Here is a 24031-nt window from a genome sequence, read left to right on the forward strand (position 1 = left end):
GGACTTTCAAATGAATGTCTTTGTAAAGATCAATAAATATAGTGTTTACATTTGCGTTTTTGTTTGTTTTTCTAACCTGCAATAATTTTTTTCCTTCTGCTCTCTGAAGCTGTAAGTACTTTTATTTTGAAAATGCTGAGTGTATTGTCCCTTTCAGTTCCGTGTCACTCAGGTGCGGCTGTGCAAGTTGTCAACGTAAACAGTAGGTGGACCCAACTTTAATACACATTTTCTTAATCTACAAGGGTTAAAGCAAACTTGGCCAGTTCAATAAATATTCAATACTAAAAACATAAGGTTTGAAACCAGTTCTCATTATAAAGTACACAGTTTATAACCCTGGCAAGCTAAGAGCTAATGCTAAATTGAGTATAACACTAGCAAGCTAACGCTGCTAACAGCTGCTGTAGTCCTGAAGTTTACTGTCAACTCAAGTAAATTACTGTTATTTGGTAGGTATAATGTTAGATAATGTTTACTTGTAGTGGGTTAAATTCTAACTGTCAGTGAGTTCATTTTTCCTTCATACAGGCATTTCTTAGGTTGTAAATCCGTCAATCGATGGTGCTTTGGCTAAGCATTACTTTCAGTTAGGCGATTATGTGACATTATTTCTTTTAATATATTTTTTTCGTTGTCTCCCAACAACCTCAAGATGTCTAATAAAGAAGTAAAAGCGGCTCTGAAAAGTGCCAGAGAGGCCATTAAAAACAAGGAATTCAAAGAGGCTCTAAAACACTGCAAGGTAAAATCCTCAGATAAATGTGGTATTCAGATAGCATATAGTTGCATCTCTTCTCCAAAATAAGGAGGACTGTATTGTATAGCTGACCTTGCTGTCTTTAATGTCGTTGTAGACTGTTTTGAAACTTGAGAAGAACAATTACAATGCCTGGGTATTCATCGGCTTGGCAGCCAGTGAACTGGAGCAGCCTGATCAATCACAGACAGCCTACAAAAAGGCCGTGGAACTGGAGCCTGAGCAGCTGCTGGCTTGGCAGGTAAGGAACAAAAACATTAGCTGGTCTCTTTAGGTGTTTAACATCATCCACTACTCTTACATATCTTACACTGGGACCAATCAGTTTTGCTGATAATTATGAGCTGAACTGCAATTAGAAGAGTTAAATTACATCTGGGTGCCACTTAAGAGTGGAGCAGAACTTAGAAAAATGAATAATTTATATTAATTGATTATTTAATGCGGCACTAAAGCATTCTTTCTTACAGGGCCTAGCAAATCTTTACGAAAAGACTGATCAGTGGGATTTCAAAGTTGAGCTACCTAACATCTATCAGAAGCTTGTGGAGCTCTATGCAAGGTGAGATATGGAAACATTTTTATCAGGACAGATTTCTTAAAACATTATTAAAATTCTGAATACTTTCATATTGATATTTGTAGGTTTCAATGCAGTTTTTGTCTTGCGATGTTATTGATTGTAAAGTATGTTCTTCCTTCACAGCTCAGACAAAAAGAAATGTTATGAGGTGATCAAAAAGCTGTCAGATATCTATCAGTCTGACAAAGAATATTCAAAGGTGTGTAATTTAAAGGAATGTGGTCACGACTAATGAAAACAGATGTTTGTGTTTTATATAATATATTTGACTAAATTTGTATGTGTGCAAACAGTTGGCAGAGGTTTGGCTGCAGCTCGTTCAGCTGAAGGAGGAAGAGGCTGTGGATAAGAAAGAGTTAGTGCAGCTTTTGCAGCAGATGACCCAGCTCCTGTCAGACTGCCTTAATGAGGAGGAGCAGGACAATGAAACTCAACAGCATGTATGACTTTTCTAAATGTGGACTTATAATCAGCAACATAATGCAATTTTATATATTTTTTTGTGTACAAACACTTTGCATCAGATTCAATCTCTTCAAATCTAATCCATTTAGTATAGACAGAACTTAGAGCAGGTTTGCCTTACCTTAAGGAAGCCCTCAACTCCAGTTTGTACCACTGACGGAGGAAAATTTGTGTTTGTGGCCTTTAGATAATCACAGCTTTTGAGAAGGCCATGGTTCTCATGGATCCTGTACCAGGAGAGGAGCACAAGAAGGTCTCCGCTGACTATATTAAATGTCTTTCTAAAGTAAGTGCATCTTCTCTCATATCTATCTCATCGTCTCAGAAATGAACTGTTTCCTATAATTCTTTCATGAATAAAATGTTAATCATGAACCTGCCCTTACTGCAGATGCCATTAGAAGAAAACAAAATGAAAGTGGCATGCCAATCCATGCTGTCCCTCTACCCCAACCAAAGTTATCCTCTTGAGGTCCTTTGTAGTCACTACCTTAAAACAGGTAAGACACTGTTGTCTTGTTCACAAAATCACAAGTCATGTTGCATTCATATACATATTAAAGATTTTTTAATGACAATATAATAATACAAAACATTAAAAAAAACATTAAGCTCCACAGTATTGGCAGGAATAATCAGTACATAGAATGCATGTAATGACAGTTTATTTTAAACTATATCCTAGTAACACAAGTGTGTGTGTCAGTAATACATGTTATAATGCTATTACAATTGATGTTTTATTTTCACTTGAAGGTTATTTGGATGAGGATGCAGTTAGCAGTTTCACCAAACTCCTGGATCTGACTCCTAACAATGGATTAGGCCACTTGGGTTTGGGTACCAAAGCACTCCAAGAAAGGAGGTATCAAGACGCCATCAAGGACCTCTCACAAGGTTAGTTTTCACATGATTAAATAAGGCATTCTGTTCTTGCTGTAAAATGAACCTGAAGACTTTATACATACATTTAATGAGGATTTCTGTAATTTGGAATGTCCGTGGAAACTGCCAATGATCTGTTTGTGCTGTGATATTAGGACTCAAGAAAATGAGCTCAACCACTGGATGGTATAATCTGGCAGAAGCTCAGTTTAAAGTGCACAGATACTCCAACAGCGCTACATCATGCTCCCAAGGTAACTTGATATTTATTGCTGTAGTTATTCAGATAATTAATCAGTGATCCCATCAGACTCCAGTCACACTTCAGCAGGAGTTAAACACAACAAAGTCCAAGGGGTTTGTGAAAGAACAAGGATTTTAACCACTGCCTTCACAGGGCAGTACTCTTTATTCCTAAACAAGATACTTAACTTAAATGCGTGTCTCGTTCCATTAGGTTTGAATATATGTGTTTCTGGAGACAAGGAGCTGAGGGTCAAACTGCTGAGATTAAAGCTAGAGGCCACAGTGAGAAGTGGAGGAGAGAAGGCTGCAGAGCAGGCTTTGGAGATGTTTTCGCAGGTTCGGTAATTGACTAATCCTCTGCTTATTCAGCATGCTGAATGTAGTATGTTTTAGAGTTTTCCTTTTATATAATTACATATTAAATATTTTTGCAGTTTTTAACTATTCATTCTTAATTTAGTGTGAAGACATTTTGCAGTTGTAAAAATCTAAATACTGGGGAGTTTAAATCTACAGAACATCAAAGTAAACGTTATATCTAAGCTTGTTTTTTCTGTTTTTGTATATAGATTTCAGAAGCTGAAAAGGACCCAGTTCTTTTAGTGCTTAAAGGACGTGCACATCTCAACAAAGGACAGATTAATCAGGCACTTAAGGTAGAAAACCTCTTACCCACTGATTAAAAGTGTCAGACTTATTTTATTGTAACCATAGAAAACAGTATTTCATCAAATACATATTTCATAACATATTCCAGAGCTCCAGACTAACTTTCACTGGTTGCACTGGTGCCACCAACTGTTTTGGTTGGTCGTACCAGCAGATAATTTGGTCTCCCCACCTCCTCATTTTGGTTCAGCATTGCCACAGCTATTAATCCACCATGCATGCTGATGAACAGCTGCATATCCTAGTTCTGTTGCATTGACTTTCAGTGATACAAGACTTCATATTTGTAAAACATTTTCATCTGAAAATATATTTGTTTTGTCACCAATGCTCTTGTGATGTCAGTCGAAAAGTGGGCACAGACTAAACACTGAACATCTGCTTATTGGTAAATACTACATTTTACAGATGTTCTCTACACACCTCACATACTGGCTACACTTGACCACTGCCATTCGGCTTTAGTGTATCAGCTCCAACAGGTGTGCGACTAGAAATTTGTTGGAAAAGTTGAAACCGAGTGATTTTTATTGACTATACTGTTTCCTGTAAGCAGCGTTTTCTATGAGCAGACCGCATTTTAAATTTCAATACCACAGTCGATCATGTTTACTCCAAACTGTGATTGCTGTTAAAATTTGAACCATCATGGCTGAATGTGGGGGCTGCTTTTTCTTTTTAACTTACTCAGTGGAGATCTCCCATCCTGCACCTGAGCAGTTTTATTTTAGGTGTATCGGACCTCTCCCACTCCTCCAGCCTCCTCCTGTCTCCTCACTGTGTTCTTAACATAATCCGATGTAGATCGTTTCATCATTGGATCACGGTCACAGTGAATGGTATGGAGAGACTGAGACAATGTGGAAGAATCTTTCCCATAAAATTCCAGGAAACCTTCAAGGAAAATGTCTATAAAATTACAATAAAATTCCTGGAAATTTTCCGGAAAATTTTGGAAGCATTTCTATAGAAATCCAGGGAAATTCCCATAGAATTCCTGGAAATTTTCCATAAAATTTTGGGGAAATTCCCATAAAGTTGCCAGAAAATTTTCATAAAGCTCCTGGAAATTTTCTATAAAATTCCAGGAAGATATTGGAATCAGTTCCATAAAATTCTAGGACAGTTCCATTAAAAATCCAGAAAAAGTTCTGGGAAAATTTCCAGAAATAGAATTTCTTTTATTATTTTCTCCACAAAAAATGCAAAAACCTGTAATCAATGTGTACAATATATACCGAGTGCCCCCTTCAATTTCTGATTATGCAGTGTTGTGAATATGTGTCCTTTGCTAGGTCAACGATAGATCGATACATATTTTTTCCGTTATGTGTTTTGTAGGTGTCATCAGAGCTGGCGATCTCCAACCCAAACCTGGCTGAGGGATTTGCACTGAGAGGACTGATACACATAGCTGAAGGCCAGCAGCACCAGGGAGAGCAGAGGTTTTTCAGATGCATTATACTCTGTTAAACTTCAGTGAAACAGTCCATTTGTGTGCTATACAATGATTAGCTTTCGCACATTTGACATACCTATTCTTGTGCTTCTGCCGTGTAGTTTCCTGAAGGCCACAAAGCAGAGACCAGACTGTGGAGAGTTTTATTTCTTGCTTGGACAACTCTACTGGGACATGGGAGAAGAGACACGTAAAGACCGGAGCAAAGCCCATACTCACTTGCTAAAGGTTAGTAGGATTATTATTAAAATTTGTCAATAAATGAAAGGTAAGGAGAATTATAATAATGTTATGTTTTAGATAGATAAAATCTTGTCTAATATAAACTCTTAAGTGTCGATGGCCCATTTTATCCAACATTGGGCTTAAAAGACTGAACTTTTCCACAACCAATATTTAAAAAACATCACAATATCTTATTCTATTGTCAGAGGCGAATGGAATCTCACTTTATCATCTTCATTTGTCCATTTCAGGCTGCAAAGTTAGATCCACACCTTGGCTGTGTATTTCGCTACCTTGGCCATTATTATCGAGATGTGGCGAATGATTATGGCCGTGCACAAGGCTGCTATAAGAAAGCCTTTCAGTTGGACGATGACGACGCTGAGTCTGGAGCTGCATCAGTGGATCTTAGTATGAGACAGGAGGATATGGACACTGCATTATCAATACTTCAGTCAGTGATAGAGAAAGCAACTCCAGGCTCAGCTAAATGGGCCTGGATGAGACGAGGCCTTTACTACCTGAAGACTGGAGAACACCAACAGGCCATATCTGAGTAAGAATTTTAAACGAGAAAACTGAATTCATGACCTTTGTCTATATTGTTTAAGTGTGAAAGTGTTATTGGAACTTTAATTTCTGTTTTTAGTTTGCAGGCAGCTCTGAGAGCTGATCCTGAGGACTGGGTGTGCTGGGAGTGTTTAGGTGAGGCCTACCTTAACCGCCGGAGCTTCACAGCCGCTCTGAAGGCCTTTGGTAAGGCCCATCAGCTTCAGCCCTGCTCCATCTACAGTGTCTACCAGGCTGCTGCTATCAAACAGACTTTGGGCAAGTTCAAAGAGGCAGTCTCAGAGTACTTGCAGATAACAGCACAGCAGGACTATGTTCCTGCTCTTAAAGGTAGGTGTTTGTTTTGTTGTACTCTGTACATGCACTTCATTTGATATAATGTCATGCATCTTATGACTCCTATCAATAGTGTGTAAACTGCCCAAACCGTGACATTTAAGTTAATTGATATGGTCTGTTGTTCAGGTCTTGGGGAGTGCCAGCTGTCTCTGGCAAAAACTTTAATGGAGGACTGCAGAGATGGAGGAGCCATTGACCTCATTCAGCAAGCTATACAGAACCTCTTCAGGTAATGACCAGACATTTATTCAACTTGCAAAACTTAATATGAATTGATGATGTGCAATTCATTGCACAATCTCCAGTGTTATCTATTTATCGTGTTATATTTCTGTGCTCTTCAGAGCTGTACAGTTGCGACCAGACCTGTCTTGTTTGTGGAAGCTGCTGGGAGATGCTTGCACCACAGTTTGCATCGTGTCTCCAAACAAAGCCCGGGTTCTAGTGCCTGCCTTACTGGCTGGTTTGGACCCCAACACAGAGGGCCACATGTTGAACCAGTCCCAGGTGCTCAAAGCTGGTGAGAGGTATCTGTCTATACTATTGCTACTCTGTCAAATTATACATCTACATCACTACTCTGTAACAAAGTAGACATTGTGTAACAATAGTACATAGCAGCATGGTTGTTTTTCTGTTGCCCGTAGGTGTGATTTCTGCCACTGTTGGCCAAGCATAGACATTGAACACTGAATATGAACTGCACATGTTGCTACCATAGGTGCTATGCTCATGCTTTGAAGCTGATGCCTGAGGTCCCCAGCCTTTGGTATGATTTAGGAATCAACTATTACCGCCAGGCCACCAAACCACCTGAGGGAGACCAGACCTCCCTGTCTCTGCTACTGGAGAAGGCCCAACAGGTAATTCAAAGAATCCCACACAACGGTTTGGAAATGTTTGTTCCCAGAAATGGTCTTTTTAAGAGTCTTGTTTTGCTTCTCAGTGTTTGAAAAAGGCTGTCATGATGGGCAGTGGGAACCATAGCCACTGGAATGCCCTTGGAGTGATTTCCATGAACAAAGGTAACAATACATGTTGTCAGATATTAGTCATATGTTGTAGCCCAGCCTTTGGCATTTTGTTTTAGTTCCTTTGCCCTTATAAATTACTGGGGAACTGGCATAGTACAAAGAACTACAATTTGGAAAGCTCTGTCTGTATATTTGCATCACCTTTCATCCTACCTATTTCATCAGTAGGATTAAAATGTTTTGGTATTCCCAACTATCAGTTTGAATTATGTAGCTTTTCATGTATGGGTACTACTACTATTAGTAATATGGCTACTTTTTTTAATGAAATGTCATGAGTAGCAATAAAAACATTGATGAGAATGTATATATATATATATATATATATATATATATATATATATATATATATATATATATATATATATATATATATATATATATATATATATATATATATATAGTTGCATTGTTAGTCTCTGTGTTAAGTAGTCAGATGAAGGTGCATATCTTTGCTGTGTATGTAGATGCGACTTTTTCCAAATAATCCAAATAAGATCTCTACTTTTGACCGATGTTTGTCAGAAAAACTCATGCAGTTGTTTCTTTTCGCTTTTTTGTCACATTAGGTCTTGAGAACTATGCTCTGGCTCAGCATTGCCTCATCAAGTCCATACAAGTTGAGCCAAATGTACGTGTAGCGCATTTTCTCAGATCATCAATAGTATTCTGAGAATATTGTGATTATTTATGTCACTTTCCTATTTTCCATCCCAGAATGTTGTTGCCTGGACAAACCTTGGTACCCTGTATTTGAAGAAGGACAACATAGAGGTTTGTATGATTACTCTCCACACACATTCTTTCTGTTTTTAAACAAAGCTGACTGACATTTTGATTGTTAAAATATGTGCTTATTGTCTTAGCTGGCACACAAGGCTTTCAAGATTGCTCAGTCCTTGGAGCCACTTTATGTCAACTGCTGGATTGGACAGGTAACCATCATAGCATTTTAGCACAATGTGATTTTAATTCCAATGTCAAGGAAATGTACGTTCAGCAATTATTCACTGTGCCTGATCATCAAGTTGTTTTTGTTACATGCATATATAATCCCATAAATACATTCAAAAACATGACCACTTATGAGAATTTTAGAATGGTACCATTTGAATCTTAAATTGTTATAATTAGAATTTTAGAATGTTATGATCTGAATTTTAGAATGTTATGATTCGAATTTTAGAATGTTATGATTTGAATTTTAGAATGTTTTTATTTGAATCTTAGAATTTATTATTTGAATTTTTTGAATTTTATAATTTGAATATTTGAATATTTGCAGTTACATTATTTTAATGATACCCACATAAACCTCCATGAGGTTTAGACTCAAAGTATGGGTATGTCAGTGTGGCTTTTTCAATCTCCTTGTCTGTATAAATTATAATTGTATCCCTTTATCTTCCTACCAGGCACTGATAGCGGAAAACGTGGGAAGCTATGACACCATGGATCTTTTCAGGCACACCACTGAACTTAGCACACATGTGCGTTACATCCAAAAACCGCTGCACTTGCAATTTTAATACCCACTTATTAGTTGGATAATAACAATCTTTGCTTCTCCTTTCTTTGTCACCGCTACATTTTCAGTTCCAAGCCTTTTGCTGCTAGTAAGAAATTTGTGATTAGTCAATGATGTAACCGAAAATTCGGCAGATGTTAGCCCTTGGTTTGTCAAACTGGAGATTCCCTGCTTTTCTCTCCAGCTTCATTCTAACATCTTTCTCTGTCAGATGGAAGGAGTGAAAGGTTATGCCTACTGGGTTTGTTCCACCCTGCTGGATAAGAGCAACAGAGACTCTGAACTGTATCGCTACAACATTTTGCAGATGAATGCGATCTCTGCTGCTCAGGTGGCACTCAGCAAATACACAGGTACAGCATCTATTTGTGTGCACGTAATATCCACAGATGTACTGGTTGTCATTTGTCATGTGTTATTAATGGATTTTTTGTCATGCAAAGTGTTTTTTGTTTCCTTGTCAGAGAGGATCCAGTGTGACCCTGATGCCTTCATTATGCTGGGCTACCTAAATGAGCATCTGCAGCTGAAGAGGCAGGCCTTGCAGGCTTACCAAAGGTGTTTGATGTGCTTCTCTTTAATCTGTAAGGAACATAATGTTTAATATGTGGGTTTAAAATTCACTCTTCTGCATTCTGTTTGTCTCCTCAGAGCGGTTGAACTGCTTCAGTCCACGTCCTCTTCAGAAGAGCTGGCTTTTTCTCTGGGCTGTTATGGCCGGGCTTTGTGGTAACCTGCTGTCTCATTATGATGTACTTCAACCATCTTTTAAAGTACTTACCGCATACCCTAAACATTACTTTTTCTATTTTCCGCTGTGTCTTTTGTAGCACCTCTGGCCAGTGGGAGGAGGCGGTGCAGGTTTATAATTCTACTCCACTGCAGGAGCTCAGTGACCTTGTTGGGCTGGCTCTGGCCTACTGCAGGGCAGGTCTCTTCCCAGAAAGCATTAGTGGTAAGAATTTGGAAATATACCGAAATCAGAAAGCGTAGATGTGGTTACACATAAGAGGGAATAAACTGTTTTGCATGTTCTGTAGCCTATGAGCGTGCCTTGGCTGTGGCTTCCAGTGAAAAGGAGAAAGCCTACATACTGACAGCTTTGGCTTTGCTGCAGAATCGGCAGGGCAACCTCGACTCAGCCAAGACTCTGCTGTTTAAATGGTGAGTCCACTGTGCTGTCTGGATAGAACCTGTTTCTTTCTTGTCCACCAAGCCAGAACAGTCTTTAGAGATTGATGTGTTATTTTCCTTACTAGTGGTTTATTTTCAGTTTATGCTAGTATGTCATTGTTACATTACAATGCTTTTGAGACCTTGCTGAGAACTTGCTGTATTTGAAGGTCGAATAATGCTTTTATAAGATTTCAAGAGATAGTGATGTTTTTTTATTGTTAATAAATTTGTAGCCAGTGTTGCATTCACAAGCTATTATGCCCAAACTAAAAATAAAAAAACTGGAAAAAATAATTCATGCAGAAAGATCACATAGGATTATATGCTTGCTTCCTGCATGTTAAAAAATGCTGTTTGACAGAAAACTGCCAATCCTCAGATGCTAGAGCTTCCCCCAAACCATTTGATTGTGTCAAGGAAAGTCTTTGTTATGACTTGATGATACCATGATACTAGATTTTTTTTTATATTTTTCTTGGGCTACAGTACAAATTGTGGTATTTGCTATACTTGCTCACACTAAAAATATTTATCTGCCTAATCTCCGTGTCCACAGCTCAATGTTAAAGGAGCCAATCTCAGAGTCGCTGCTGTGTTTGTGTGCTGTGGGATTAGTCCACGGTGATGCTACACTAGCTTCTGCTGCTTTGACTGAGTTGCTAAAACAAGGTTCAGCCTCTGGGAACGTTGTGGAGCAGCGATGTCTGCTCACCTGCTCCTTGCTGGCTCTGCAGGGCAACTTCAGTGCCGTACAAAGAGAAGCTTCCAGAGCTGTACACAGGTATACTCTCTGGATAGACTGTGCTTTATTGATATGCTGTGCACTAAAATAACCGAATTTGATTTCCAAAAAGATCAAGTATTTTTAATGTAATTATTCTTTAAACTGCACTTTTGACACTGAAGGACAGGTTGTTACTTTATGTGTTTTTTGGCAGATAGCACTAACTATAGGACATAGTATGATAAATGTGTATTATTGTATCACCAGTTTTACCGTTATTCATTGTTTTGGGACTGTTTTGGGTAGACATGTATTTGCTTCTCTTAGTGTATTGGTACAGACTTATGTATGAACAGTAAAGTAAGTCTGTGGTTTAAAAATTAACTGACAAAGTATATTCTATTGAAATTACGAAGGGTGAACAAAGCACAACTGTAGGCTGGTATCTGCACTGTTGCACTTAGTGCGGTCTTTTATTTATTTGAATGATCAAAGCAAGGTCCAACCGATGTTTTGATGAGATTCTCCTCTGCCTTTCTGAATTATTACCAGGTGCAACACTTCACCGGTCCATGTCGCCATATATCATAGACATAATAGGTCTTCCTTTTTTCTGTCACATTTACAGCAATCCTGGAAACGCATCTCTGTGGGCCCTTCTCTCCAGAGTAGTACCACAATACTACCCCAGAAAGGCAAATGTAAGCTTGCGTATATGTACACAAACATTACACGGATCCTAAGAAGGAGACCAGGATATTTAGTAGTCACACACATTTAAGTGAGCAGTCTCATCCACTCCTGCTGTTGAGCTGCTGAACATTTACCATGTGATGTAATTTGTTCATAATTTTGGCTTCTGTGTGTCATAGGGTGGTGCAGTGGCTGGCCATGTTGCCTGTCTCTCCAGTATGACCCAAGGAAAGGTATGAGTGTGACATGTATAGTTCTGTTTAACTTGCATAGTTTCTTTGTTTCTTGTATTTTCTGTCTGTAACTCACCATCCTTCTACCGATAACGCATTGTCAGTAATTCAGTCCTACATCCATGTCCATTTGGGTAAACTTCATCAACATTTCGTTTAGTAATTGGATATTTTAACAGCCGGAAAATGTGTTTTTCACCTTAGTGTCCTTGCAACAATACTCGCATGTTAAACAGAGATGATCTCACTTGTGTGACTGCAGAGGGCGTTGTTGCACAGTGGAGTGAATCAGCTAGCTAGTGGGAGAAACTCTGGAGAGGACAAGCACAAGAATGCACTGAAGACCATGCAGAGAGCTGTTCTCCTTTGTCCTGGTAGATATACACACAAACACAAACAAACTCATTAAACTATGTCACAGAAATACTCCCTACTACCCTTTACTTCAAAACAGAAAATGTGGATGGAAGGTAAACATTAGTATCTGAAAATTAATTTGCAAAAATTTTTAGATTTAGTGGAATTTGCATAAAATCTCTAGTCCACATAATGAAGTCTTTGATGATATGGAGTCGAATAGATTTTAGCTGTTTGATTGCACAAAGTACTTCTTTAAGTTAATTTGTACCAAGCTCATATGTAAGGCTGCTTTTATGTCATTGAGAAAATGGCTGAGGGAGATCCCTGATTTGAGTGTTTATTCCTCTCTCTACTCTAGATGATCCAGCTACATGGGCCGGGTTAATGGCTGCCTGTCACACCGAAAACACTTCTTGTTATCTTTCTGGCTCTGCCCCTCGCAGACAAGCACTGGAGCAAATCTCATGTCAGTGGTTTCTGAGAAAGGTGCGTTCACTGATGTGCTTTCACTTTGCGTCCTGTTTCGTGTGTGTGCTTGAGTGTATAGCTAACACCTTTTTTGTTTTCCAGTGCGTAATGTGGAGGAGATAGAACGTCCTCTAGCTCAGACTCTGGAAGGCTGGGTACTACAGCAGGCGGTGACGGGTCTCATGCTGGAGGGGCAGCTGGAGCAGGCGGAGGCCCTCTGCACACAGGTGGGATGTGAACACACACACAGTCAGTTTTAACACATATCTTCAACATTACTTTTGTGTAGAAAGGGTTAAAACTTGTAATTTCACACCACTTGAGAAACAATGCCATGTAATGAGAAAAAATGTAAAGAAACTGTCTTCCTCATGTTTTCTTTTTTGTCTCAGGTGCTGAACGTGTCCCCTGAACACCCAGCAGTGATGCTGTCATTGAGACAAGTGCAGTGTCAGCGCCTCCTCATGGCTAATAGTGGTACTGTCCTCCCTGACACTGTGCTGGAGCAGCTCAACAATGCCGTGATGATGAACCCCACCAACCTTGGGGCATGGCATGTAAGTTGATACATCATGATTTAAAATACTGTAGCACTGCTTTGTATTATGTTTGAATTTCACACTACATTACTTTAGTGGTAGCCACATTTTACACATACACGTACAGATGTAGCACAAACAGCCAACTCTGGTCATCTCTATTACAAAGTAAAACCTAAAAATATTGACTTAGGTGGTGAGTTGTTGGACAGTTTACCCTGAAAAGGATTTATTTTTTTTGTTCTTACCACTGCCATTTTTGCTTGCTTGTATGAGGCAGTGGAAAAATGAAGTCCATTTCTGTACCTTGCTCCAGACCTCAGATTGCTGCACTTAACATCAAATGGCTGCTACCAGCAGGAGACAAACAGCCTTGAACATGTTGGCAGACCGTAGCTACAGCCACAGTGTTACATTACAAGTGTGGAGTGAAAATGTTAGTAATATTGCAATGTCATAGTCTATCCTCCACAAACCTAGATTACATACAGTAAATAATGAATTAGGATGCAGTCAAAAATGATATGCACATATACAGAAGGATTTGCATTTGTGTCTCCATTTCTTTGTTTGAATATTTCCATTCACCCTTTTACATGCCACACATAAGTGCATGGAAAACAACTTGTACTCTTATTTTTGTTTTTATAGCCTTATATTCAACCCTTGTGTTCCTCTTTGTACTTCTGCATTCCATCTATGGGCTTGTCCTGTCATGTTAAAAATCTATCTAACGGCAGCAAGTAATTTACCATGCAGGTTCTGTAAGTCTATATTTGTGCAGGTAAAATGATATATTTTTGGAGTTCATTTGTTGCTGCAAGTATAAAAGTAGAGAGATGCTTTCTTTGATATTATAATGAAGCCTGCATTGCATTGTTGTTAGACATATATTTCATTGAGTCTTCATTTTATCTTCTTACAGAGATTGGCATTTTGTGTCAAACGTTTTGCTTTACTTCTCATATTTTCTCTCCCACTTCTCCCTCCTCATCATTGCTCGTCTCATCACTCTCCTACTTTCCTTTGCTCAGTGGCTGGCTGAGGTATATCGTAATCAGGGCCTGCTGGTTCAAGCAGTCATGGCTTACAGACAGAGTCTGCAGCTGGCCTCGCAGCTTGGCGTGCACAGCTGCCAGGTAGCCAGCCTGCTCCGACTTGCCCTGTTAGCGTTTGGACCCTGTATGGTGAGTTTGTGCTTGGGATAAACACAAATCTAAATTTTAGGATGATAAAATACAGGTACAATAGCCCAACAATACAGCTGTATCATTACTGTAACTACAGATAATAACATTGTGGACATTACATTATGTAAGTAGAGCCGAACTGTTTTTATTTTATCCCAGACGCAGTGTTTTTGCCAATTAGAACTAGTAGTTTCTTTTGAGAGAATAATAGAGTTGCATATTATTATGCAAACACAAAGCAAGAGGTGGCTCCTATCTGCATCCCTGTCAAGTGGGCAGAAGGAAGGTAGAAGAGATGAAAGATGAGTGAATATTTAGCTGTGAATCATAGGAGCAGCAGCTGAGGCCAAGTGGAAATGCAAACAAGACTGGCATGTATATGGTTTAGTCCACTAGTCAAAGGACATCAAACTGTATCTAAGCTATAAGCTATGTGAACATAGGTACTGTGAAATTAATATAATTTTTATCATTATTTTTATATATTACATCTTTTAGCACAACCACTGCATCTGTAGAAGTCGTCACTGACACATTCTGTAGTAGGCAGGTGTTCCACACGGTGTTAGCAAACAATACAGATGAAAGTATTACTAGTTTAGTAGAGAAATAAAACTTATGTTTGTCTCGTTTTTAAAAAGTTTCATTTCGAATCCTGTGTGATCTAACTTCAAAGGCGGGTGTCCCAGGAAATGAGTGGCAGGACCTGGTGCTGGAAGCTACTACTGAGGTTTTGAAGCTGGACTCATCCCCAGTGGCCCTCCTTTTCCAGGCCCTCCTCCAGTATGTGACCAAGATGGCTGCTAGGTCAGTGCTTCTCTCAGTCCTGTTTCCATCGCAGGGTGAAGTGTACAAATTTGCATGCTTGTTGTAGTCATGTGGATTGTTCTGCAAAGATATGCAAATAATTTTACCCTACTGACGTGTAGTTTATCATCTTAAGTGATTTAAGGCAAGCATTAGATTCTTGAGATTTAAGCTTCCATTTGTCTTTTCAAGATGTTGGTACTTTTGGAGCTGCAAAGCAATTTGCAAAGTTTTACTGTCCTTACATAATTGCATTCTGTCACTAGCTCACAGGCCTGCCAGGATGCTCAATTAGAGTGCTACTTTCAGCAGAGAGCTGAGGAGAACAAAAATGCCAATCATGACCTGGCTGAGTTCCTTGAGGGATGCTCGAGAACTTCCCCTGTGCCAAGCATAATCACAATATTAAAAGCCCCTGTTGTGACAGAGACATGCTTTCTTTAATTGTATGTATTGGTAAATATTTTTGAAAAACAGAGAACAATTATGGATGCAGAGTTTCAACCCAGACCAACAGAAGCACGATGTAATCGCAGATGAGACTTCTCTGCCAGACAATTTCAGCTAGATGACAAACAGATCAGCCGGCATCCAATTGCTGTTAACGTTTTTAAAGCAGGCACGCGCTGTCCAGTTATGTAACAGTCACATTTTCCCTTTGTCCATGTCTGTTATGTTGCCTGCAGGGAAACAAGACGTTTGCTGGAGAGGCTGGTATATGTTCCCTCTCAAGAGTTCCCAGTGACAGTGGTGCAGGTGGCCAGCTGGTATCTCCTTAGACACTTGCATGCCAAAAACGACCAGGAACTCATGAATGTGAGCAACACAGCTGCCTCATCGCTACACTGGCACCAGGCTGAAACATTTTTGTTAATATATATTTACTTGAAGTGCCAATTTCCATCTATGACTTCTGTAGAAACAGTAATTTCATGCACAGTCAACAAAAAAAAATGGTCACACTTGTCTTCTTACTGTTGTATTGTTTGGTTTTATTTTTTTACCATTTCTGCAGCTTTGATAGTAAAAATGTACTCTCATCTTTTTGCAGGTCCTTTTGCAACATGCCAAAATGAATGGAGATCAAAGATTGCTGGAGTTTCATTCACTGCTTGCCTCTTCTTCATCCTGAATTTTGCAACTGTATCACTGTGCATCTACTACTACATTATGAAATCATGCATTAGCTGGTTTGTTTACAGACAAAACACCACTAGTTCAACTTACCTGGGTCTTTCAACTAATTATAAAATCTTATCAAACATGAGATTATGGGTCTGATATCATCATTGTGACTTTATTGGCTTAACATATTTATTTGATTTTACATCGTTCAGGAAATAAAATCAGTTCATTCATTTAACTCATCACTGCTACTGCATGTTTCAGATGTTTCAAAAATAGAATACTCATGTCGACATTCAGGATGAAATAAAGACATTTTGCTCATATAAAGAGTGTGTCATCTTGATTGCCTATAATCTTAACACATGCTAATGTGACAGTATTACGTGATCGCAGCATAAATTGGAGCATGGTGAACTTGCCAACAGCTTTGTAGACAGCATATAGACATCTGAAACACGTGTTCAGTAATTATTTTATTACATGTTGCACCACATATAGTTTGTAGAAGAACCTTGATCCAGGTGTGTCACAGCCATACAGTTTGTCAGCTCCTTACCCTTCTCAAGCGTTAACTGAACAGACATGCTTGACCTGAAGAGGGCAGATGTTCTGCCCACAGCCCCAACACGGCTGACTGTAGTGTGAAGAACCCTGCTGCTTCTTTCGCTTGCACAGTGAACACACATCCGCAGCAGCACCACCAGAAGAGCCTGCACCACTGTTTCCTCTGCTGAGGCGACTTTTAGCCACAAGCTGCTGAAGCTCCGTCAGTACGTTGTGGTCTGCCCTTGCAATGCCCACGACCTCCACTCTTTTGGGGTCAAACACACAATCCTCCTCCAGGCCGCTGGGCACAGCCGCCATGCCACAATTGGGGGGTACCCAAGCTGTATCATAGCCCTGTGCGCTCCAAGTGTACTGCATAGGATGGTTGTCTTTGTTGATGCGCTTGACACGGCCAACACGGACACGCAGCTCAAGGACCACGCGGTCTGAATGGTTGCTGTTCAGTGGATAACGGTCTGCCTTTTTCTTGTCACGGCTGACATACACGCCCTTTCCTAACATGCCTTTTTGGGACTGTTGGAAACCATTAGCTATGATGAGGCGTGCATTGGCAACACTGGTGCCATGGTACATGGTGTAGACACCTCGATCTCTGGGTGCCTGGGAGGCCCCCAGCTCCTGACGAGGGGAGTCATCGTCGTAGGTCACCTCCCAGCCAAAGAACTGGACTGACATCCTAATTCAGTAAGGGGTGAAGAGTGAAGACCAGCAGCTCTGTGAGGAAAAACAAAAATGCTCTTAGGTTATAACAGATCCAAGAATGATTGCGAGCAAACCACATCAAGAACTGCAAAAATTAGGCCTACTATAATTAGGGAGAAAAAAATGTTTTGACCTCAGTGATACAGATTGTGGATCATAGATGTTGGCAGATGTGATGTCACTAACTTAGACTGTGGTCAGTCTGTTTCTCTTGTGCCTGCTTCTGTGCAAAATCACAGCTGTAAATATGTAATGATTAAGTGGCAAACCAAAAACAAGAATGAGCACTCAATGAAGAAACCCACCGCTCTATGCTCTCTACTGATGAGTTTAGTAGCCTATCATAAATTAAAATTCAGATTCAAATCATAGCATTCTCTGGTTTCAGCATCAGAGAGAAGGACCCTGGAGAAGATTATCTCCACCTGGAAAACATTCAGCATCCTCTGCACAGGACTGTGATGGAGCAGAGGATGTGTTCAGCTCCAGGTTGCTGTCTCTGACCTGCTCCACCAACAGACTCGAGAACTCTTTTGTCCCTCTGGCCATCAGGTGGTACAACTCATCACTGAGTGGTCAGGAGGGGGTCGCAGTCATGATCACAGCAAGACTGATCCAATGTGATTGTAGAATGTCTGTGCACCTTATGTAGTTTACTACAACTGTTTTTTTGTTACCACCTGTGGAAATCACTTTAAATCGCAGTGCCTTGAAATGTGTAAACACCGCATGTTGACTTTTAATACATTTAGTATTTCTGTAGCTATTAAAATTAGAAGTGTTGTTTGTAATATTGTAGAGCATGTCTTTTAGAGTATATACTAACCTTTAATGTTAATGTTAATCTGGTTGCTAACCTGCCTTTTTTAAGTTGTTGTATGTAAACTGCTGAATACTTGAATTTCCCTCGGGATTAATAAAGTATCTATCTATCTATCTATCTATCTATCTATCTATCTATCTATCTATCTATCTATCTATCTATCTATCTATCTATCTATCTATCTATCTATCTATCTATCTATCTATCTATCCATCCATCCATCCATCCAAATTTCAAAGCACAACATTAGATTCAAAAATCTAATAATATCATTCTAATTTGAATTTGAGACAATAAGGAATAATAGTGAGTAAACTAACCCCACTACGCCCTCTACTGATAAGTTTTTAGTCCACCATATTGCTCCTCATGTCCCCCAGAGACAGGTAAATCAGATGGACAACAGGAACCAGCATGTCCCTGAGGTTATCTTCACTGATGTTTCCTTTTGTCAGGTAAAGGACATCTCGGAGAAGCTGAACAGTGTCGTCCCATACCTCCCCCCTCCACATCAAAACCATTCACCTTTAGCCAGCTGCTACACTTTTTACCATCTAAAGTTCCATTGAGGTAATTTGTCCTAAATATATCATATTCGACAGTACTTGATGTCTATCGTGCTACCAGCACTCAGACTGAGCGTTAATATTTTTGAGTAGAAACCGACTAAGGACAAGTTTTACAGTAACACACTTGGAGGCTCTAATCCTAGAGATGAGAAAACGACCGACTTTAAGGCTAACTCGTTCCCACTCATTCCCACTGATTTTGTCATTATAAATCTCACTTGCTCATTATGTACTATATGCCGCTTTAGGTTTTTTTAATTCGAAGTTAACGAACTGTAAGCCTTACCGTGGGTGAACAGTTGTTTCCTTCTTTGAAGTCGCAATAACTTTCAGTTTCTGTTCAGCAGTTTTTAAACGCTTTCACCTTTAAAAACTTTAGCTCACATTTAGACACGCCTCATTGTGACTCCTTGATCTACCTGACTTTTGTGCATCGACGTCGTGGCCGGTTAGCTCAGTTGGTTAGAGCGTGGTGCTAATAACGCCAAGGTCGCGGGTTCGATCCCCGTACGGGCCAAGCAAGCTTTATAGATGCAATCACAAACTTTTGATCATATTCTACAAGTTGGCGCTTGAAATGCTAAAGTTCCCTTTTCAAAAATGGTCTGTTTTGCTCCTTCAATATAGACTTGAATCTAAGCTACTGTACTATATTGTGTGTCAGCTACATGAACTTCTAGGAAACTGGATCAACATCTTGGCAAGAGCCACCTCCCACAAACACTGCCAAAACCTCAAGCTTGATTTTGTTAAACATGGTTTTTAGTGAGAATGTGAATTGTAATTTTGCGCAATGCACCACTGAAGCTCAGTTACAACCGATAAGGACAATAAGGTGTGTACTGCACCTGTCACTTATCCTGAGGCCGCTGAGGTCCTGAAGAAGAGGGACTCAAAAATCAACCTTTAGCAACTTAAATATATCAGAAGATATTATGCTTACATACTGCTTTTTCCTAAATTAGTTTTATTTAGTCATTTTCCCTTTCAGAAAGCTTGGGCAAGCAAAGGCAAGTGAAACACCCAATTCCCCTCCGTGCTTTCCACGTCAACTGGAGTTAATTTATAGTATGCCGGAAAAACCTGTTTAAATGTTCCTTCTTTATGATCTCTGCAGCAGCAGTCTCACATAAAAGGTAGCAAACATTCTGTTACTCCCATTGCTCTGCGTGTTTTTTAAGGCTAGAACATTTTGGCTATTTGATGTTCTAGCCTTTCAACATATCTTCAGCTGGACCTCAGACTGCAGCCAGCAGATCTTCAGCTTAGCAGCACTCAAAAGGAAATTAATTAGACCAGTAACACTTAAAACAAGTCAGTTGTAGTGTTTGGTTCTATACGTCAACTTTGATTATGAGCATTTTTTTTCTCATCTTCTTCTCTCATCTATTGTGTAATACCTGCCTGCTACTCTACATCATTCTGAATTGTGAAATTATACAATATGAATATATAAAGCTGTGTTTCTTATTTAGTTTTTCTGATAAATGTAGAGCAGAAATCTGGAGCTTTAGAAAGTTAAAGACACTCGATATTATAATTAAACAGCGTCCTTTACTGATATTTGCTCTGTTACATAATTCTGTGTTCAGCAGCTTTATATGACAGTAAATGCACACAATCAAAGCATGAATAATGATAAGAAAGTGTAAAGCTACAGGTACTGTAGAATAACAAATGAACATTTAAGTAGTCTTAGCAGCTTACTATGAGTTGGTTCTGTTCATGAATATGATCCCCTACAGAGAGCCCCCCAAAATGTATTCAGTATTTGAACAAATTTACTACCGAGAATTTATACTCCAGTTAATTTCAGTTTTATTTTTGCCTCCACTCTGTTTCCAGCACCTTTGTGTAATATTTCCACTCCATTTCTTTAGCCGTCTTCTTCTTCAATCCCATGTCAGGGTTGCACTGCACAGAAATGCTTGGACATGAGAATACAGATGTTTTGCCCACACTTCCAGCATTGTTGCTTGACGTGCTGAGAGCCTTGCTGGGTTTTCCTCTTACACAGGGAACACACATCTGCAGCACCAGCTCCGCTTCTCTCAGGACTCTTGGGTGTTTTTGCCAGGAGCTGCTGCAGTTCTGTCTGTATGGCAGTGCTGGGTGCGTTTGCGATGCCCACCACCTTCACTCTATTGGGATCAAACACACAATCTTCCTCTAGGCCAAACTTGGGTGGCAACCAGGCAGTGTCATAGCCATGCGCATGCCAAGTTAATTTCAAAGGATGACTGGGCTGGTCAATACATTTGACACGGCCAACACGCACACGTAGCTCAAGAACCACACGGTCTGAGGGGCTACAGAATGCTGGGTAACTATCTGCCTTTTTCTTATCACGACTGACATACACTCCCTGTCCCAGCGTGCCGCCTGCCGATTGTTTAAAACCATTAGCAATGATGAGCCGTGCGCTGGAAACACGGGTCCCATGGTACATAGTGTACACGCCCCTGTTTTGAGGCGTCTGTGACGGTCCCAGCATCACACCTGGGAAAGAGGCACCATCGTCGACCACCTCCCACCCTGAGAACTGCACTGACATCCTGATTCAAGGATGTGGCTGATGGAGGGTGTTGTTTAGGCCCCACAAAGATCTGTAGCTCTGTGAAAAATGTGAGAAAAAGACATTGGGTTATAGCAGAGGTGTACCATTTTCATAGCAGATGGGGTTGACCTGTATATTTTGATCTCTGAATATTAGATTAGACTGATACATTTATATATTATATTTGGACATGATATGCATTTGCAGGAAAATTTAAAATCTTGCTGTTGAAGCTCTGCGTAAGACAAACTTCATCATAAAGCTTCATTGAAGTAAGAATAATTGGCCAGGTCTATAATTTGCCAACCCCTAGAAATCACAGAACGTAACAGCCTAGATTATTAATTAGGTACCTAACATACATCTGTATTATCATATTAGACTGACTGTGGTCTGTCTGCTCCTCTTGTGTTTGATTCAGCAGAGTTACACATTTCAATAGTCCAAAATCACAAATCTGTAAATATGTGAATATTAATAGAAGTACTGTTTGTTTAAAACAACAACAACAACAACAACAACAAAACGCCGTGGCATAAAGTAGTTTTAAAAGCATTAATCAGAATTGGTGTGGCTGGTGAAATTTAACCCAGTTGCCAAATGAATTAGATCATTTGACAGATTGGTAGCAAAGAGGAAAATTACATTATCACATAGGGCTAAATGGATCTGGACAGTATTTCTCCTTCAGTTGATGAAATTATCATTTATACATTCTAAAATTCAAATCAAAACATTCTAAAATTCAAATCATTACATTCTAAAACTCCAATCATTTCATTTCAACATTTAATAATAATGATCAACCATTTGGAAGAAAAACAAACAAAAAAACACTGCTAATAACTAAATATGACAGGATGAATCTCATTGCAACGGATTTAGGTCTCACTCTTGTCCTCGTGTTTCACATTCTGCTGTGATGATGAAAACACTGAAAATTTGTGGTTCAATTTTGAATATATAGACCTTCTCATTTAATCCCTATTTACATGCATTGCTTTAAACCCTGTCAAGATTTAAAGGAGTCTGAATTGTCTCATTCTAAAGAGGTGCTAAACAAATAGGCTTGGCTGTCCTGTGTGTGTGTTTTGGTGCTTCTTTAGTCTTGTTTAGCAGGTCCATTCTTTAGAACATAGTGATCAGGCTGCACCTCAGTATATCTCTGCTGTAGGAGCAAAAAATGATATTGCATCCTCATGTGCTTTGATTGAATCACACTGATTTCGTCCTTTTTTAAAGAGACTGTCATCCCTCACACGCTGCTATTCTGTCTTAAAAAGCTTAATCATAATCGTGAACGCAGCTACTCTGAGAGTACTATTATTAGGCTAGTTTTACATTCATGAACCATGTTAATTAAAGCTTAATTTGAATGCAATTCATATTTCTCTCAATATGTCTCTGCAGTGGAGCCAGCCTTGTCTCCAGTTTGTGAACCACTGACGTAGATGATAAATTAGATAGACTCTGTGTCAACCTAATATACATCTGTATTATCATATCACATTGACATGATTCATTATGTTGGTTTGTTCCTTTGTATACGTGGAAGAGCAAAACGTTTTCAAAGGTTGAAAAGATTCAAGCTTACCGTCGAAAAGGAGTTGTTTTCTACGTCAGCTCACTCAGTTTTACTTTCTGTTCAGCAAGATTCAGTTGTATTCCGAATGACGTCACAGTCTCCAGTACTCCACGGCCGGTTAGCTCAGTTGGTTAGAGCGTGGTGCTAATAACGCCAAGGTCGCGGGTTCGATCCCCGTACGGGCCATTGAATCTTTTTTCTGTACGGATTCCATTTGTGTTTATGGTTGGCAGTGATGGAGCAACGTTAGCATTAATTTGGACTGCTGATTCTGGACTACTGCTTCTGGACACTTGACAAATGTGAATCTCAAAAACTATAATCAAGTCTTTACCTTGCCTGGCATGCTGAGGCCTTTAGGTCGTTTTCATATTATAATACACCCATGCTGGTCTGCACACACAGCTACATTTCCCCTCATGTCTAGCACAGAAAAACACACGGAAAATGTCAATGAATAAATCTGTTGGCCTTCCCAAGTCCTGACCTAAACCCTTTCATTAACCCCTGGACTGTGATAAAGAAACAGGTCTGTGCCAGAAAGCGTACAAATTTAGTTTAACTACCGATTCTGCCAAGAGCAGTGGTCATGATATAACCAGAAGCCTGTGGATGGCTACCAAAAGCACCATTCATGAGGTCCTTCGAATGTTTTGATGACGTCATGACGCTTTCTTTTCGTGGCCGGTTAGCTCAGTTGGTTAGAGCGTGGTGCTAATAACGCCAAGGTCGCGGGTTCGATCCCCGTACGGGCCAAGTACACCTTTTCTCACATTTCAGTTGTACTACGATGATCCAAATGCTGTCAATCACACATGCAGTTTCACTGAGCGATCCAGACCAACGTTACCCTCTACTGGGACTCCCGTGTCTAAACATCCGCTAAATGTGAGAAAAATAAACCATGAAGTCTTTATTCTACTTGTATACTCTAGTCCCAGACATGACAAATTTCAGTAAAGAAGTTTTTGACCCTGGATTCGGTCTGTGTAGAAATTTGGTGAATAAAACAGTTAAATCACTCCTTTCTCATTCATACCTACAATACTATTCATCGATATGAATAAATTAGATTTTCAGAAGTATTGTCACAGCAGACAACACTTTCAACAAGCAGTTTTGTTTTTCACAAGCTTGCTTTATTCAG

General features: G+C 39.6%; 3 protein-coding genes and 3 non-coding genes across 6 annotated transcripts; 4 read left to right on the top strand and 2 right to left on the bottom strand.

Annotated features, from left to right (window-relative positions):
* The first annotated feature begins 158 nt into the window (after positions 1-158).
* On the top strand, positions 159-16408 carry skic3 (SKI3 subunit of superkiller complex). Its single transcript, XM_023273701.3, is given in 41 exon segments — positions 159-202; positions 656-745; positions 858-1001; positions 1231-1322; positions 1467-1542; positions 1637-1783; positions 1996-2094; positions 2200-2308; positions 2565-2705; positions 2849-2947; positions 3151-3275; positions 3509-3595; positions 4950-5053; positions 5169-5295; positions 5544-5848; positions 5942-6192; positions 6328-6430; positions 6546-6728; positions 6923-7064; positions 7148-7226; positions 7805-7866; positions 7953-8009; positions 8102-8170; positions 8651-8725; positions 8975-9116; positions 9228-9321; positions 9415-9492; positions 9594-9718; positions 9804-9927; positions 10496-10720; positions 11292-11364; positions 11536-11589; positions 11852-11963; positions 12308-12403; positions 12406-12435; positions 12520-12644; positions 12810-12974; positions 13991-14143; positions 14823-14953; positions 15640-15769; positions 16005-16408. Coding segments are annotated over 40 exon segments (4704 nt in total). The 5' UTR covers positions 159-202; the 3' UTR covers positions 16086-16408.
* LOC111570770 (uncharacterized) lies at positions 16230-19182 on the bottom strand. The gene is made up of 2 exons (XM_023273704.3): positions 19029-19182; positions 16230-17362 (listed from the first exon to the last, which is right to left on the bottom strand). Exon 2 carries the CDS (start codon positions 17321-17323, stop codon positions 16643-16645), a length of 681 nt encoding a protein of 226 aa, XP_023129472.1. The 5' UTR covers positions 17324-17362; positions 19029-19182; the 3' UTR covers positions 16230-16642.
* Positions 19183-19185: 3 nt separating this feature from the next.
* Positions 19186-19259, top strand: trnai-aau (transfer RNA isoleucine (anticodon AAU)). The gene has a single exon. It is a non-coding gene; the product is annotated as a tRNA-Ile (tRNA).
* Positions 19260-20543: 1284 nt separating this feature from the next.
* On the bottom strand, positions 20544-22964 carry LOC118470516 (uncharacterized). Its single transcript, XM_035949716.2, has 2 exons — positions 22894-22964; positions 20544-21356 (listed from the first exon to the last, which is right to left on the bottom strand). The coding sequence occupies exon 2, from the start codon at positions 21294-21296 to the stop codon at positions 20646-20648; it is 651 nt and encodes a 216-aa protein (XP_035805609.2). The 5' UTR covers positions 21297-21356; positions 22894-22964; the 3' UTR covers positions 20544-20645.
* A 32-nt stretch (positions 22965-22996) lies between these two features.
* On the top strand, positions 22997-23070 carry trnai-aau (transfer RNA isoleucine (anticodon AAU)). Its single transcript has one exon. It is a non-coding gene; the product is annotated as a tRNA-Ile (tRNA).
* Positions 23071-23566: 496 nt separating this feature from the next.
* On the top strand, positions 23567-23640 carry trnai-aau (transfer RNA isoleucine (anticodon AAU)). The gene has a single exon. It is a non-coding gene; the product is annotated as a tRNA-Ile (tRNA).
* Positions 23641-24031: the final 391 nt, after the last annotated feature.

The sequence above is a fragment of the Amphiprion ocellaris genome, chromosome 6, assembly GCF_022539595.1.
Source record: "Amphiprion ocellaris isolate individual 3 ecotype Okinawa chromosome 6, ASM2253959v1, whole genome shotgun sequence".
NCBI classification, from domain to species: Eukaryota; Metazoa; Chordata; class Actinopteri; family Pomacentridae; genus Amphiprion; species Amphiprion ocellaris.